A 16,938-nucleotide genomic window follows, 5' to 3' on the forward strand; every position below is an offset into this window, starting at 1 on the left:
CTCAGAATAGGATAGACTTGGGATAGAAGCCAGCCTCTCTTATTAGCAATTTAAATTAGCTAACAAAAAAGAGCTTCAGTTTTCTCATCTATAAATCGAGGATTACAATTCCTATCTCCTTAGATTGAATAGATGAGCCTTTTGGATTCCTTAATTACTCACATCTGTACCTTAAACCAAATCCCTGATCATCAGGGGAAAATAAGAACAGGATTCGTACAATTAGTACTGTGTAACAATAGTATTTAGGACTAATACTTATTATATATATTTGTATTTGTTTTAATTTATGAAAGATTTGAAATTCTCTAAGTATATTGATATAGAAGTGGACAATTTCCCTACATCATTCCATTACCAATAGATACAAATTATTTTCAGGTGCTATTTTAAATGTGAATGTGCCTAATAGTGACCTTTTTAAAAAAAAGATGTTATTTATTTATTTGACAGAGGAAGAGAGAGCACAAGCAGGGGGAACAGCAGAGAGAGAGAGGGAGAAGCAGTCTCCCCACTGAGCAAGGAGCCCTACGCGAGGCTCGACCCCAGGACCCTGAGACCAGGACCTGACTCGAAGGCAGAGGCTTAGCCCAGTGAGCCACCCAGGCGCCCCTAATAATAATTCTTCTAACAAGGAGAAAATTATTAATCCTCAGACATAAATTTATACTAATTCAGGTTAGACTTTCTTTTGTATAAAACTAATCATGCCACTTTGTTAAATCCCTTACAGACAAAAAGTAGATGACAAAGATATTACCAAATTTACTTCCAAGTATATTCTAAGGCTGGGTTTGAAAATAGAACTTTCATCTTACCTACTAACACCCTATCATAGTGGATCTCAAAGTGTCGTCCTCAGAGCAGCAGCATTAGCATCATCTGTGAACTTTTTACTAGAAAAGCAAATTCTTGGGCCTCACTCAGACCAACTGAATCTGAAATTCTCCAGTTAAGAGACCAGGGATCTGTTTCGTAAGTTTGATACTCATTACGCTTTGAGAGAGAGGGTTCTGTGGTGTTAGGTCCCAAACCAGGTTAAATCAATATGCAAATCAGAATAGCATAAAAAAATCTCATTTGTGTTAAAATAAAAGCATTACCTATTTAGTTCTACTAGTTTAATAATAATTTTAATATATTTCACGTCTACTATTTTCTGATTTTATCAGAAATGCATGATGAATCATGAGGAAAATAATGTTTCCCTATAACACATTTTAAAAGGCATAATATCAATGAGTAATGGAATCACTTAAATAATTTCTTGAGACCATGTCACCTTCGGGATAAATGCCAAAGACTCTACATGTTAGAACAAGGTGGCATAAAAAAGTATGAAAAAAATGGTTCTGGTAAAAACATAGCTGCATGAAAGAACCATATGCTTGTACCAGTAGTAGAAACCTTTTAAGAATATTGGTTTAACCTGACATAATGTCAATTAAAAGTAAATATATTCTCCAGACTAAAACTATGTACAGGCTAGATTTTTTTCTTTCTTCACTTCTCATTCTACACTCAAACTTTTTTTGGGTGTATGATATACTTTACAGAAATTTTGCTCTAAGTGGGAGATCCGGTAGGGATGCTGCTTGCCAAACATGAATATTCTAATCACTGCTTCATTCAGTCTCAGGTCTAACCACACATTAGTTGGGTGACCTTGGATCTATCACTTACTATCTCGGAGCTTCACTTACGAAGGTACTCTAATAGTAATAACTGAATCACAGTATTGTAATAATGAAAGAGAAATCACACCTACAAAAATACTGTATAAACAATGCAGTAGAGCATTTTTTGAAAAATTACAGTTATCAGTCAGGCTTCTCACCACATTCTTATAGTATAAGCTAAAATGGCGAAAAAGGAGAAGGAAAAGGACAAGGAGAAGAGGAGGGAGAAGAGAAAGAGGAGAAGGTTGAAGGTGAAGAAACACTGGAATTTCAATTACTCAGGCTTAATGCGAAATATACCAGACATGGTGTTCATGCATTTTAAATCATTTCTATAAATGTACATAAACGAGCTAGAGGAAATGAGGATTAATTCCTCTAAGCTAATAATTTCTTATGAACTTGCAAACATTATCTGAGGGCAAATTTACCAAGCAAAATAAGTTTCTTATCATTTTCATCAGGTGGAAATAGAAATTGGTAAAGTTATGATATTGATAGCAGTTATAAAGGCTCTGAACTGGGAATATATAAAAAATACCAATTCTGCATATAAAAATGCTATTCCAAGTACATATTTTCTGTTTCCTATTTAGGATATTGCAAATTGAAAAACCCTAGGGAAATACATAATTCATAAGTAATAACTGAAAAGGAAAACAAGGATAATACATTCTTAAGTGTCTAGAATATACAATCAAACATTTTCCCCTGCAGTATTATGCTTTACAGAATATTTGCTTTGGTATGCATCTCAAAACTCTAGTGCACTGAAGTTTAAAGAAACTGTAGATCCCACACTATATTTAGAATGCAATATCATGAAATAATATTTAATTTGGCGAAAAGCAAATGCTTTACTATTTAAACCAGGTGAATCATTTTGGAATGCTACGTATCTCAACCCTGCCTACAGATAGTTCAAAGGTAGCATAAAAAAAAAAAAAATCAAACTGCATTCAGTAAGCCATCCTACCATTTTTTTCAGGCACTTACGGTTTGAAAAATAATGCTATCAGATATTTTATTTATCAGTATGTGAATAGAAGGAATGTCTGATTATATTATGGTAATTTTTCATCTCTTTTTCTTGTTGACTACCTGAAAATTTGATTCAACTTAAAAAATGCTTTTATTATTCTTTATATAATCTCATCATTGTCCTTAGCTTTCTGTTAGCTCTCATATGTACTAGTTAATCTATCCTCGGTTCCATATGGTGATTCTAAATATATATGTACATAAATTCATGCATTTATAGAAGTTTAATTTTTACTATGAGAAATGTCTAACTTTTAAAGTGAAAAATAAATACTGTACCATATCTGAACTCTAGTAGAGCTGATTACAGAGTAGGCAAGAACCAAACACGTAACATTTTAAAAGTTTTAAAAGATCTGTTTCACTCTCAACCCAAAGAATTTCCATTTTAAAGGTTAACATAAATTTGTATATAAAATACCTACAAAATACCACTTTAAGTAAAGTCAGTGTATAAGGAAGTGTATAAATGCTCTCTGATAAAACAAAAAGCCAGAGGAAAAGGCAAGGCATCCATACAGCTGAACGCTCTGTTAAAGCACGATCATCTACCTGGGTAGCTGGCTATCTAGAGTGATGAAGGCACGTTAAGTCCTACTTACTGAACAGCTAAGTTGTATTTAAAAGTTGGGGAAAGGGGAATGTTGGGTGGTATTGTCTGACTAGTGGACCCTACAGCAGGAAGTTTCAGGCAGCTTCCAGAAGGGCGAAAGAGACCCAACAGGTAGCTGCGGAAATACGGTGATAAACAGGCTTCTGAAACGTGTGCAGACTGGGATGTGCATGTGAATATATTTATAACTGTAATGAGGAAAAACACATTATGGAAAGAATATTCAGATGAATTTCACATGGATTAATTTCAGAGATGAATGCAAATTTGCAAGAGTTTTGAAATCTCTTATTTTTACCTCCCACATTTTTAAGCCTTCCATACACATTTAAGCCTCTTTTTTTCCTCCTTTAATAATCTTACCATACTTCTGAGGAGGGAAAGGTCCCCAGAGGAAAGGGCATTTTAACAGTCCTACTCTGAATACAGTTAGCATTCTCTACTTGATTCTATTATAGTACTCACCTACTTTATACTCTAACTGCTGTAAGCATAATTTATTTATTGGTCCTTTTCATTTGTTTAACAATCAGTGTCTTTCAAACAAATTTAGTTAATTTTTTTTAAGTAAACCCTACTCCCAATGTGGGGCCCGAACATAGAACCCCAAGATAAACAGTCACATTCTGTACAGACTGAGCCATCCAGGCACCCCAAATTTAGTTACTTTTCACAAAAACATGAAATTGTTTATTTTCAAAACATCATTTCGTTCTATTAATAACTCTTGATTTGGTGCTCCTAGCGCCAATTAATGGTCTAAGTGCTTTATGTATAACTTATTTAATTAACATAAGAATCCTATGGGGTAGGAGATATTAATATCCATATTTAATTCATTTAAACGTCATAATATCCCATAAGTAGATGTTACTGATATTCTAATTTTACAGATGAGGAAACGAAAGCTAAATAAATAAATAAATAAATAGGTTTCCTAAAGTCCAGCACATAAGTGGTAGTGTTTGTTCTTGAAACGAGGGAGCTTGCTTGAGAGTCAATGACCTTAACCATTAACCATAATCAAAAATTTACACTAAAATAATTTGTTCTTAGCTGAGTTGAAAAGCTCATTAAATTGCCTTAAGAAGCATCCTGGGGGCGCATGGGTGGCTCAGTGGGTTAAACTGCTGCCTTCGGCTCAGGTCATGATCCCAGGGTCCTGGGATCGAGCCCCGCATCGGGCTCTCTGCTCAGCGGGGAGCCTGCTTCCCCCTCTCTCTTCCTGCCTCTCTGCCTACTTGTGATCTTTGTCTGTCAAATAAATAAATAAAATCTTAAAAAAAAAAAAAAGCATCCTGAAGATGGTTTCTCTGCCCATCCTCACTTCATGAGAACCAACTAATTTTCATTAAAATTAAATATCACCAAACTAATTGATGAAATTAAAACTTTAATTTTCATTAAAATTAAATATTATCAAACTAATTGATGCTATGAAAAAGCTACAGTCTAGTCACATTATAAGTCCTCTCTGATTAAAAAAAAAAGGAGCCAGAGAGAGGAGAGGCATGGTACCCATACTGTTAAATTCAGAAGTTTTTCACTTCACTCTGCCTAAAAGGGTTTGCATTGTTCTGCCCCTTGCTCAGTAAACTCACATTTACCTAAGAGTCAAAAATATAAACTTTTACAAGCTGGAGTCAGGTGGTATATCTGATGGTTTTATTTTTAATATTATCGGAAGGAAATCTTCAGCATGATGTTTTTTATTTCATCTGGAGAAAGGTCAGAATACTTATTGGAAAATCTGAAATAACAAGAAAAAAATCTCTGGCAAATTTTAACGTGACATTAAGGTGAATTATTTTTTTTCCAGGCTCTGACTCTTCAGTTAGGAGTTTACCATATCTAAGGAGAATATTCCTTATACAGTGGCACAGACCTGGGCTTCAGCCAGGTCCCTGTTCTGATGCTAATGGGGTCATGTGCAGATTTGATAATCTCCTGCTTGAGGTCACTCAAAATTTGATAACTTTTATCCTTATGCAAAAATAAATGATCTTTAACTTTTCAGTAAAAGTTAAAAAAGTTATCTCTGTAACATGAAATATTTGCTTTATTTTGTGACATTTTTACTAAAAGGAATGGCCAAAATTCCTCCACAATAATTAAGATTAGGAATCCCAGTTTTGATGGCATTCTGGGTATGTAATATATTCATGATAAGAGGTATTTTTGTAAAATGTAAATTGCTCTACAGAAGCATTTGACTATTTGAATCAATACGCATCATGTTTGTATAATGCTGTAGGTTTTATTAGCTATTTTGATTAATCCCTTTACATACAACTATTTGGGGACAATGAATTTCAAATGCCTCTACAATAAAATAGAATCTGTCACTAGAAAAAATGATTTTTTATTACAGTTTTTTTTGTTTGTTTGTTTATTAGAGAGAGAGAGAGCACAAGGATGCAGACTGGCAGGCAGAGGAAGAGGGAGAAGCAGACTCCCCACTGAGCAGGGAGCCTGATGTAAGGCTAGATCCCAGAACCCCGGGATCATGACCTAAGCTGAAGGCAGACTCTTACCAACTGAACCACCCAAATGTCCCCAGAAAACAATGACTTTAAAGGCAAGACTTAGATTTTCACTTCCGCCTAGGTTCGGTAGCAGGTTTAGCCTTGGCACCTATAATGAACTCCTATCTATGAACAGTGTATGCTGGTCAGTTAAATGCTCTGTTGCATAGCTCAAGCATTTTTTGCACATAGGGTTTATGATAGTAACCAAGCTTCAGTTGTAATAATTATGCCTTTCTTCACTAATGGAGGTTAATGTTTTATCTTTCAGCCTGTTTCAGAACAATTTATTTGGTGAAGGAATCACTATGTGCCTGTGCCAATGTCATTCTTTTAAATGAAGTGCCAGGAAACGAAGTGTAATTGCATGCATTTGGGGAACTGTCCACATTTGGAAAAGAACTGGCTGGACCATTAGTGGCATTTTATTCAGAGTGGAAATACATTTTTTTATCCAAAGGACATAAGAAAGGAAAGATCTGATCAAGTGGCATATTTTCCAATAATCTATCATTGAGGATTACGTTCCCCTTTTTAAGTCTAAGTAGTAAACTTCCTTGAATATTGTACAAAATATAAACTAATTTATAATATAAAACTTCAGAAATTCTAGCTTATAAACAATTTTGTTTCTGGATTTCTCCCTTTCTAAATAACAAAAGATCAGACTTACCATGGGACCAGGAGGCCCATCTTGGCCCGCAGCTCCAGGGAGACCTTGTTCTCCCTGTAGAAAATAAACATAATGGATTTTTTTAATTAACAAAAGCGTAGATTTTTTTTTTTTAATTTCAGTTTTGGAAATCCAAAAAGAGAGAACGCAAAAACATCACTTAGGCATCCTATCACAGGCAGAACATCTACAAATGTTATAAGCAATTTTGAGTCTTTTTACATTGTGTATGTCTATACAGATGTATGTATAGAAACTGTACATTTTTGAATTCTTAGGGTTCAGTTTCTATTCTGCCTTTCTGTGTTGGAATTTCACCTTGCACTTATTAAATAAACGACATATTTAGGTATTTGAAAAGTATCTGGCTTTAATTCCTGCATAATATTTACTGAATTCCCATAAAACAGCCACACAATACCTTATGAAATGATGCTGACATGCACATTTTCATTCGTAATTTTTTGGGGGGGAAATAAAATATTTCCAAAATGGCATCTTTTAGCAGAGATGCTCACCACTGGGCCAGGGATGCCCCGAAGACCCTCTGGACCGGGTTTTCCAGCAGGTCCCTGAGGGCCAACTGGGCCCGTTTTTCCAGGAGGACCTTCGGCACCTGCTTCTCCCTGTTAGAAAATAAAATGTGTGAACATGTTGATAATGAGAAAATATTTTTTTATATTATTAAAAGTACTGAAATAGATGTTGTTCAATGTGTCCATAAGACATTCAAACATATATTTTACCTTAGCACCTTTTTCACCTTGTCTTCCCTCTGCACCTGCAGCTCCGGGAGGACCCTATAAACAGAAAACTGCACTTAAAACTCATATTGCATATAAAACTAACATAACTGAAGACTAATTCACAAATACTCCAGTTTAAACTCTAACAGAGTCCAATAAACTGTGGCTGTCTACAGCTATTTAGTTTAAAACACAAGGAGAAAAATCAAAACCCGTTTATATAAAAACTTGCAGTCAGAATATTAAAAATAAATGATTAACAGATAATCACATCATATCAACGTAAAGAAACAGTAATTTTTTTAAGAAATACTGTTGGCTTAGTCACTCTTACTGTGTTAAATACTCAGGTATCATTTTTTTATCTTGTATAATTTAGAATTAGTTGCATGTAGTAGATTTCCCTTCCATCCTTAAATGTGTTTTAAGATTGGCTCCTTTCTCAATCTTAGAACATCCATATGCTATGTATTCTTATAGGATCATGTTCAGACTAGGGCAGTGTACATTTAAAATCTCGACTGTCAGCAGAAATTTTATTTTCATTTTCCAGAACTATGCAATTCACATAAATGAGTGACATAAAAATACTTATCACCACTTTTTAAAATCTAGTATTAGAGCAAGAGCAGAAAAAAAATATCTTCACACTCCATATGTCATCCAACAGCTTAAGAGAATATTCTGGTATTTGCCTGACTTCTGCACAGCTGCATAGATTGCTATGGAGAGATGCTAATTACTAATTTGTTTAAAGCTATTTGTAATATTACTCCTTGACGGTATCTGCATCTTTGTAAGAAAGCTGTCAAATCCAACTTTCTATAGTTCTTTTTTTGTTAGCTTGTGACTTTTAACAATTTATTAGTATTCCTGAATTTCCATTCTTTCATCCATAAAATATTACCAATAAAAATCCTCTTGCTCAGGGCACCTGGGTGGCTCAGTGGGTTAAACCGCTGCCTTCAACTCAGGTCATAATCCCAGGGTCCTGGGATCGAGTCCCGCATCAGGCTCTCTGCTCAGCGAGGAGCCTGCTTCCCCCCTCTCTCTGCCTGCCTCTCTGTTTACTTGTGATTTCTGTCAAATAAATAAATAAAATCTTTTTTTAAAAAATCCTCTTGCTACAGAATTGTTGTTAAATTTAAATGAGATAACACATGTAAAAGTATTTTTCAAGCTTTCCAGTGCAGCAGTATCAAATAGAGATATGGAATATGGTGCTTAAGAGCATAAAGCCTGGACCCAGACTGTCTGGCCTCAAATCCTGGCTCTGCCACTAATTAGTTCTGTGATCTTTAGAAAGTTATATACCATGTCAGAGCTTCAGTTTACTTCTCTGCAAAAGGCACAGAATAATAAGAACTATTTCCCAGAGTCATCATAAGAACTCAGAGAGCTGAGAAATATAAATGGTGTATAACAGCACCTAGGAAATAAAGACACACTGAGCAAACACTGGCTCTTGTTACTTTTGTTACTAAGATTATTAAATTTTTTATAAAGTATTTTACCTATATTTTTCACCATGTTGGCAACCTGAGACTCAGATCAAACAAAATAGACTCTCAAAATACATTTGTAGACACCATGTCAACAAATTACTTTTTCCAAACATGCTGATTATAATACCTGAAAAATATAAATTCCATGTTTGAAACTACTTGTTTATTTTTTTAAACTACTTGTTTTAATTGGAAAATTGTGAGTTGGCTAAAAAATAGATTTACCATGATCCTGTAATATAAAATCAGATTTTGACATCTGATATTCATATTTCCTTCTTACATTTACATAGTCATCTGTGAAATACAAAGCATGATATTTCTAAATCTTATAATAAAATGAGAAAAGAGTCACTTATAATATAAACATAACATTCAAGGTATCAAAGAAATCATCAAGTTTTCAAGCTAAATAGGAGATGTTATAATTATCATTATATCTAAATTTTGTTTCTATTAATTACATTGCCTCCTCACACCATTTCTTAGTAACTTCCAAATCAACAAAAGCCGGACACTTGGGTTAACAGCCCAGTAAGAACACGATACAATGCTTTTGACCTCTAGAACTACCCCCAATCCATTTGCAATAATTTATTCTAAGACACATAAAATTTACAATTTTATAATAAAATATTTCATGTCCACTAATCAACTGAATTTTTACCATTACTTAACAAGCATTAAGATTCAATCTAATTTTGAAATTTTTTGCACAAATTCTAACATACATACAGTCTGAAAGAGAAACTCTATGATCTCTAAGAAATTACATTTCCTTTTCTCCCAGACTCTCTTGTTTTCTATCTGTTTACTTCAATTTTTGCAATGAATTCTACTCAAAATCAGCAACCGAGATTGAGGTTGGAGGTTGGAGAGAAGAGTGGAGATGGTGTTAATTGTTGAAAATAAGGTTAGGTAGAAGGATGACTTTCTCTTTTCCAGAAGCCATATTAATATGCTAATGGTGAGCACATGCTAGCCTTTCAAATGGTCTTTTAAATCCACGTTTGAAATGAGTATCAGGCACTTCATTAAAATCAGAGTATTCTGTGAATTCATTTATCTTAGAAAGAATCAATGAATACAACCTTTGTTATTATTTTCTCAATATCATCACTGTAATGCCATACATGATCAGGCACATATTGTGCCTCAGCCCAAAGAAGAAATGTACAAATTCTGAAACAGTCTCTTGAGGCAGCAGTATTATGTTAACAATAATATATTCTTAAAACTTAAGTTTTTCTAGGGTTGCCTGGTTGGCTCAGTCATTAAGCATTTGCCTTGGGCTCAGGTCATGATCCCAGGGTCCTGGAATCCAGCCCCAAATCGGGCTGCCTGCTCAGCAGGAAACTGCTTCTCCTTCTCCCACTCCCTCTGTTTGTGTTCCTTCTCTATCTGTGTCTCTCTCTTTCAAATAAATAAATTAAATTAAAAAAAAAAAAACCCTAAGTGCTTCTTTTTAATTTCATGTTATTTATGCAAGAGGATTTCTGCATGTAAGCAAGCATCAGCTTCAAATAACTCCTAGTGTTAAAATCTTGTCATAAATTATTTTGGTATGATACTTAAAATATTAGCATATGCAAACCTAAACAACCATAACGACTGTGATTTTGGAAATAGAAATTATTTTCCTTATTCTATGAAGGTTTTCCTTAAACTAGTGACATCCGGGTATGCAGTCTTCTCAAAGGATCGCATTTACACACATCAACATTATAGAAGATTTATAAATATCTAGATCTTTAAAAAAGCAAGTCATCAGCTCTCTAAAAATGTAACAAAAACATTGCTTTTCCTGCAAGAGAGAAAAGAAAATCTGAGTCTGAAAAGCTTAGAGAATCTAAACACAACACACACACAAAATTGCAATTCAAATAGTTTCTCCATCCCAAAAGAATTTCTTCCCTCTTTGAATGAATACCTGACATCTGTCATGGTGGAAATCCATATTAAATGGATTTTCTCTGTTCTTTATCTCATTTTTCCCATTTCCTTTTTTTTTTTTTTTCTCTCTCTCTTTTTTTTTTTTTTTTTTTTTTTCCCCTAAGGATTTTATTTATTTGTCAGTGAGAGAGAGAGAGAGCACAACCAGCAGAAGTGGCAGGCAGAAGCAGTTCCCCGCCAAGCAAGGAGCCTGATTTGGGACTTGGATGGAGGAGTCGATCCTGGGATCATGACCTGAGCTGAAGGCAGATACAACTGACAGAGCCATGCAGACATCCCTGTTTCTATATTTTTTTCCAGATGGCACAGATTCTTTGTTAAAAAAGACAGGGATAAAAACAGATAAACACACTTTTTCTAGAATAGAAAAAAATTAATAATGCGTAAAGACCAATTCTCATCTTAGTAATTTATTTCTCATGTATTTGCATAAACAGATGGTCAAGGACTTAATCTAGCAAACTACTGGCTGTAATTTCATAAACTAATGACTGTTCTTATTGGAAAATGCCTCCTAGAACATGAGACAATAAAACAGACTCCAGTTAATTTTCTACCAGTAAACACTTAAACGGAATTTTTTCACCATGAGAAATATACTTTATATAAAATACACAGCTTAAGCTTCTCCCCACTAGTCACATTTTATAATATTAATATATAATCTATCTATTCTTCCATTCATGTAAAAAATATTTAAATTGTCTTTATGTGACAGAAATGTGCTGTGGATAATACACAAAAAACAAAAAGAGAAAAACCCCTGTGAAATCCTAGGAGTTCATGAAGTTTAGTTATGAAGATAGACATCAAAATTAACAAAGACAGTACATTACAAAATATGCTAAGATGAAGTAGGTGTATAAAGTAGGCACATTGTTCTAGTTTGACAGTAAGGAAGGCTTTCCTAAGAATCTAATCTTTGATCTGAATCTTTGTGTGGGTAAATATGGGAGGGTTGTTTCCTTCTAACACTTTATCTTTTGACCATCCACATTCATGCATAAAAGCATAGGGGTGGAAAGAATATATAATAAGAATATATGCACATATATAATAAGAATATATATACATTATACAGGGTGTGTGTGTGTGTATACACAAATATATACATATATATATCTTTCTCTGTATTTCTACCAATTAATAATTCAATTATTTTAATTTTTTATTGTGAACTTTCCTATGGCAATATGAGCTAGAGTCTTTAAAATTCCATTTAAGGGGCGCCTGGGTGGCTCAGTGGGTTAAAGCCTCTGCCTTCGGCTCAAGTCATGATCCCAGGGTCCTGGGATTGAGCCCCGCATCAGGCTCTCTGCTCAGCAGGGAGTCTGCTTTTCCCTCCACCGGCCTGCCTCTCTGCCTGCTTGTCATCTCTGTCTGTCAAATAAATAAATAAAATATTTAAAAAAAATAAAATTCCATTTAACAGGTAAATTTTGTGCATTTTATAATGTTGAATTATTTTAGTGACTTCTTGGAGTTTTTTCAATAAAAGAGCATGGAACTAGCTCTTGGTTTCAAATAGCTATAATGATAGCTTGAGATTAAAATTCCATGGTTTATTGACATAAACTGTACAATCTTCCAGTGCCTTAAGGAAATGTACATTTATTCTCCCGTATTACAAATACATGACAGAAGGTACATGTACTACAAATGACAACTTAATTTTCCTACTTGTTCAATAACAGTTAGAATCTTGTTTCTCAGTATCACTGCCACTTGCAACACTCTGATCAATATTCTATTAGGAAGGTTTATTATCATTTACTCATCCATCTAGAAAGTTTTAATGGCATTCAGACTGCAGGCAAAAATAGGCAAGAGATCTCAAAAATCATGTTACACTTTGTAATTACTTTCTAAGAATAACAGCCCAATGGTTGTTTTGTAATACATTTTTTTTCTACCAAGATCATGCTTTGGGGCTGCCAATGACAACAATAAAAGGAAAACAAAATAATAAGAACCTTATCTAGGATGTTGTTAGAATATAAGAAGGGGAAGAAGGAAGGCAAAAAAATCACTTGGTCAGTGATTGGAAAATCATATTCAGAGAAGATGTTTAATATAGACTAAATTCATTTCTGGCAAAGACAAATGTTTGTAAATATGGACTCGAATTCATATCGCCCAGGGACAAAATTAAAATTTGTTAGTACAATATGTAAATGAGGATGTGTAGTGTGAAAATCCTCCTAAAACAAATCTACCATTAGAAAACAACAGTGATCTCTGGTCTCTGTGCCCTTGCATTAATTACCGAAACGGGGATGAACCTAAGAAATGTATTTTGTTTGCAGAGAGGTCAGAAAATAGACTAAAGGTGATGCAGGGAACAATGTATGTTGATATAAATGCTGGGAGAAGCAGGTCAACAGACATGGCTTTATTATGAAAATAGTACAGTCATAAGAAAAAGACAGTTCAAGTGAATCTCCTAGGATCTACTGGAGGCAGTATTTTTTTTTAATTTTTAATTTTTTATAAACATATATTTTTATCCCCAGGGGTACAGGTCTGTGATGGAGGCAGTATTTTTAACAAGATCTCTTTATTTCCATTTTCCTGTTATCTTTTGTTAAAATCCGGCCATGTTCCCAAATCAGAGAAGCTTGATAAGGTAAAGCAAGCTAACAGGACTTGCGGACTGATTCCTGAGCTCTCTCTAATGATATCTGCATTCAGGTTTTTACCATGTTTTTAGCTAGTATTAGGCTTTGGCATTCCATCTCCCTCTACTGCCCCAAGAGTTGAAGTTCAGGGTTCCATCCATCTTTTGTAACAGCCTCCGTTTGTACAGAGGGGAGACCTTAGCAAAGAGAAGTAGGAAACTACTTCTTCTTGTGACAGATTAAATCTTTTGAAGTGTATTCTATTTTAATAAGAATTTTGACAATTGTAAAAAATTACCCTGTTCTCCATCACTTACATCTTTCAGCATCATTGTAATGTGCTGCCTACAGCTTAAGAATACTATGTAAGTTTATATACACAGTAGATAATGAGTGGATGTTTCAAATAAAGAATTTTAAAAACTTACTCTTTTTCCAGGAGGACCTGGTGGGCCAGCCTCACCAGACGGGCCAGGAGGACCCTATAAAATGTGAAAAATACCTTTTAAACAATTAAGCATCATTTTAGGGCTCACAACATTTTTCTACATTTGGACTGATACCAAACTTCTTTCTTCATCTCCCCACATCTACCTTCCCTGGTACCTAGGCTTTCTCTAGATATCTATTATTAGAGCTAGTAAATTCAGATGGAAAACTTTTCTACAGCTGGAAGAAAGTGAATCAAACTCCTTCTTCAAATTGTTCCTTTAAAGAGTGCTAACTTCTATCTGACAAACATTCAGTAGACATACTAATGAAGAGAATCGTATGATTAATAACTTTACTCATATTACATACATTTATGAAACCATAAAACTGTTACCTCTCAATTTCTTCTTGTACGGAACTAGCATTTCTATGCCTAGGAGTACTCTGCACATTGGAATAGGTAAGTCCTATCTACACAGAATAAGCCTACAAATATCCAGTGGAGATGGCTCTAGAGACACAGTTGTGTTAGGGGTGAGATTTGTTTGATTCTTACTTAACTTAGTGCCTTCCTTTAGCTCTCTCTAAATTACCATAAGTGGCCAAATCCCCTACTGACTCATTCTCAAATTAAAAAAAAAAAAATAGTAATAGTCCAATACAGTGCTGAATTCATTTAGATTGGTAATTACAATACAATCATGCTAAGGATAGGCTGATAACATAGCTGTCTTCATTTCAGACTTATTTGTGTTTTTAAAATAACTTTTTATTTAATACAAATAGATAGCTATATTTGACATTGTATGACAAAATCATTGCTATGGTATTACCACATTTTTTATTATGAAGGATACTTACATTTCTTCAATCACATCAAGTAAGAAACTCCATTTAAGTTTGACTTTGAACTGAAATTCACATATAATTGATAATCCTTTCGGAAAAATGTATACCCACATAGCTATACTTTTGAAAGGCTCATTGTTTTTTTGGGAAAAAAATGTCTTGAGACTATGTAAAGATCTAATAAAAATAGTATGCTTACTTACCGGCTGACCAGGATCTCCATCTTCACCCTTGTCACCACCAACGCCATCTTGACCCTATCATAGGCAATAGAAAGTGATCCCAGATATTTCTCACTGTGAGTTCACTTTTATTAAAACAAAAGGTATGATATATTCTCTGACTCCTTGAGATAAATTATTATGAAATGGACAAATAGAAGTCTTGTTAAAATCTTTCAGTTATATTTTAAGGATTGTGGTATCTCTCACTCTTTCGATAAAGATTTGTGAAACTGCCACCACATTAAATTTAAAATACATTATGCTGTTAATATAAGAAAAGAAAGAGGATGTAATTAGCATACAAGGCCAGTGCATCCTTGCACCATGAACAAATACGGCACACTTTGAGACAGGATTTACAGCATAGGAGAAACTGAAATAATAACAATGCTGCTATTCAGATAGTTTGTACAACCCAGCAAAGTCTGGAAAACTAACCCAAATGAGGAGAATAATCATGCAACAGAGGTCCAATTGCCTTCAGCTATAAGGATTTAATTATTGTAGCTGTGACTGTAGTTTACATTTTCTTTTCCTTTCTGTTTTTGGGGGATCTACTGAAGTAATCAAGAACTTTCTTTAATTATTAATAATAGAGACACTGAAACCACCATATCAAAATAATTCCTTTCTTTTCCCATAATACTTACTGCAGGGCCAGGTTCCCCAGGAGGACCAGGATCTCCAGGAAAACCAACAGGACCCTAGTACGATGTTTTTAAAAGAAAGAAGATAAATAAAAATATTTTTTATAAAGTCATGATATTCTGATGTTTAAGAGCTAAGTCATGGCAAAACCATATGCAAATATTTCCCTTCTTCCACTAGAAAAAAATTTTAAAAATAAAATTAATGGACAATGCTAATGGATATATGAAATGACGAAGAGTCAGCTTCACCAGATATGGGCCAGAGTTTCATGATTTCTAACCTTTCTATAAAAGCTCCTACGTGGCTTTGACATAGATGCCACTGTAAGGGGGACCAAGCTCACTTACCGGGTTACCCTTCGGGCCATCGTCACCTGGTGGTCCCTTAGCACCAGGAGGTCCGGCAGCACCAGGTGGGCCAGCTTCTCCTTTCTCTCCTCTTTCTCCTTTGGGGCCCTATAACCAAGTTAGAAAAAGAATAATTATCTTACAAGCTTTAAATCAGAATTTCTTAGCCTCAGCATATTGGATCAGGCAACTCTGCTGTGGGGACGGAGGAGGGGCCGTCCTGTGCTTTGCAAGACGTTCAACAGCATCCCTGGTCTCCACTAATTTGATCCCAGCGTGTGACATCAAGAGTGACATTCCACCATGTGTGATGTCCAATGTCTCCAGACATTGCCAAATGTGTCCAGGGACCAAATTCACTCTGGGTTTGAACCAATCTACATTAGAATGAATACTATTCTAATACAATCCATCCATGTTTCTTTGATGTAGCACAGTTTGTTTTTTTTGTGAAAGGGCCACCAAAAAAGGGCCACCAAAAACTATAAACAGCTTATAGTTTTAATGTTCTAACTTATGTCTAAAAAATGTCATTATTTTTTTTAATTTCCATGTAAGTCAAAACATGCAATTTTTTTTTTTTATTAAACAAAAAGGTTCTGCATTTGTGATTATTTTTAATGGAAAAGGAAAAGCAAATAACTGAATTACAGCTAGGAGTTAAGTTACATGTTTAATATGTTAACCCCCTACATTAATAATAAGCTAGCACTTACGCCTGTGCCTGCTTCCCCAGGAGGCCCTGGGTTCCCTGCTTCTCCAGGTTCACCCTATAAAGAGAAAAGCAAATGAACTTCAAAACATAAAAATGACAAACACAACAACAGCACAGGAATGATAATTTCACATTGTAAAACTGCCTTCTATTATGACCATGACATTTTCAACTAGACCTTATACTGGTTAAAAGGCAGTAGAATACTTTATTAAAAGGAAGGAGTCTATCTTATTACTGACCTCAGTATTTCAGTGAGGAGGCACAACTGGGTAGACTGAATGCTACAATTCTCATCAGTTTGTCAAAAGAGCATTAACCTTAAGTTACCACCAAGCCATACAAAACAGACACCTGCATGTTTCCT

At 34.6% G+C, this 16,938-nt stretch overlaps 1 protein-coding gene across 1 annotated transcript in view; it reads right to left on the reverse strand.

Moving 5' to 3' along the window:
* The window catches only part of COL11A1 (collagen type XI alpha 1 chain), a 207,965-nt gene that overhangs the window by 15,177 nt on the left and 175,850 nt on the right, over positions 1 to 16,938 (reverse strand). The window contains exons 50-57 of the mRNA XM_059377355.1: positions 16,573 to 16,626; positions 15,857 to 15,964; positions 15,509 to 15,562; positions 14,838 to 14,891; positions 13,782 to 13,835; positions 7,278 to 7,331; positions 7,050 to 7,157; positions 6,532 to 6,585 (exon numbers count right to left, since the gene is read on the reverse strand). Coding sequence (XP_059233338.1) covers positions 6,532 to 6,585; positions 7,050 to 7,157; positions 7,278 to 7,331; positions 13,782 to 13,835; positions 14,838 to 14,891; positions 15,509 to 15,562; positions 15,857 to 15,964; positions 16,573 to 16,626 — 540 coding nt within the window. The remainder of the gene's footprint in view (positions 1 to 6,531; positions 6,586 to 7,049; positions 7,158 to 7,277; positions 7,332 to 13,781; positions 13,836 to 14,837; positions 14,892 to 15,508; positions 15,563 to 15,856; positions 15,965 to 16,572; positions 16,627 to 16,938) is intronic.

The sequence above is a fragment of the Mustela nigripes genome, chromosome 14 (genome assembly GCF_022355385.1).
Source record: "Mustela nigripes isolate SB6536 chromosome 14, MUSNIG.SB6536, whole genome shotgun sequence".
Taxonomy (NCBI): domain Eukaryota; kingdom Metazoa; phylum Chordata; class Mammalia; order Carnivora; family Mustelidae; genus Mustela; species Mustela nigripes.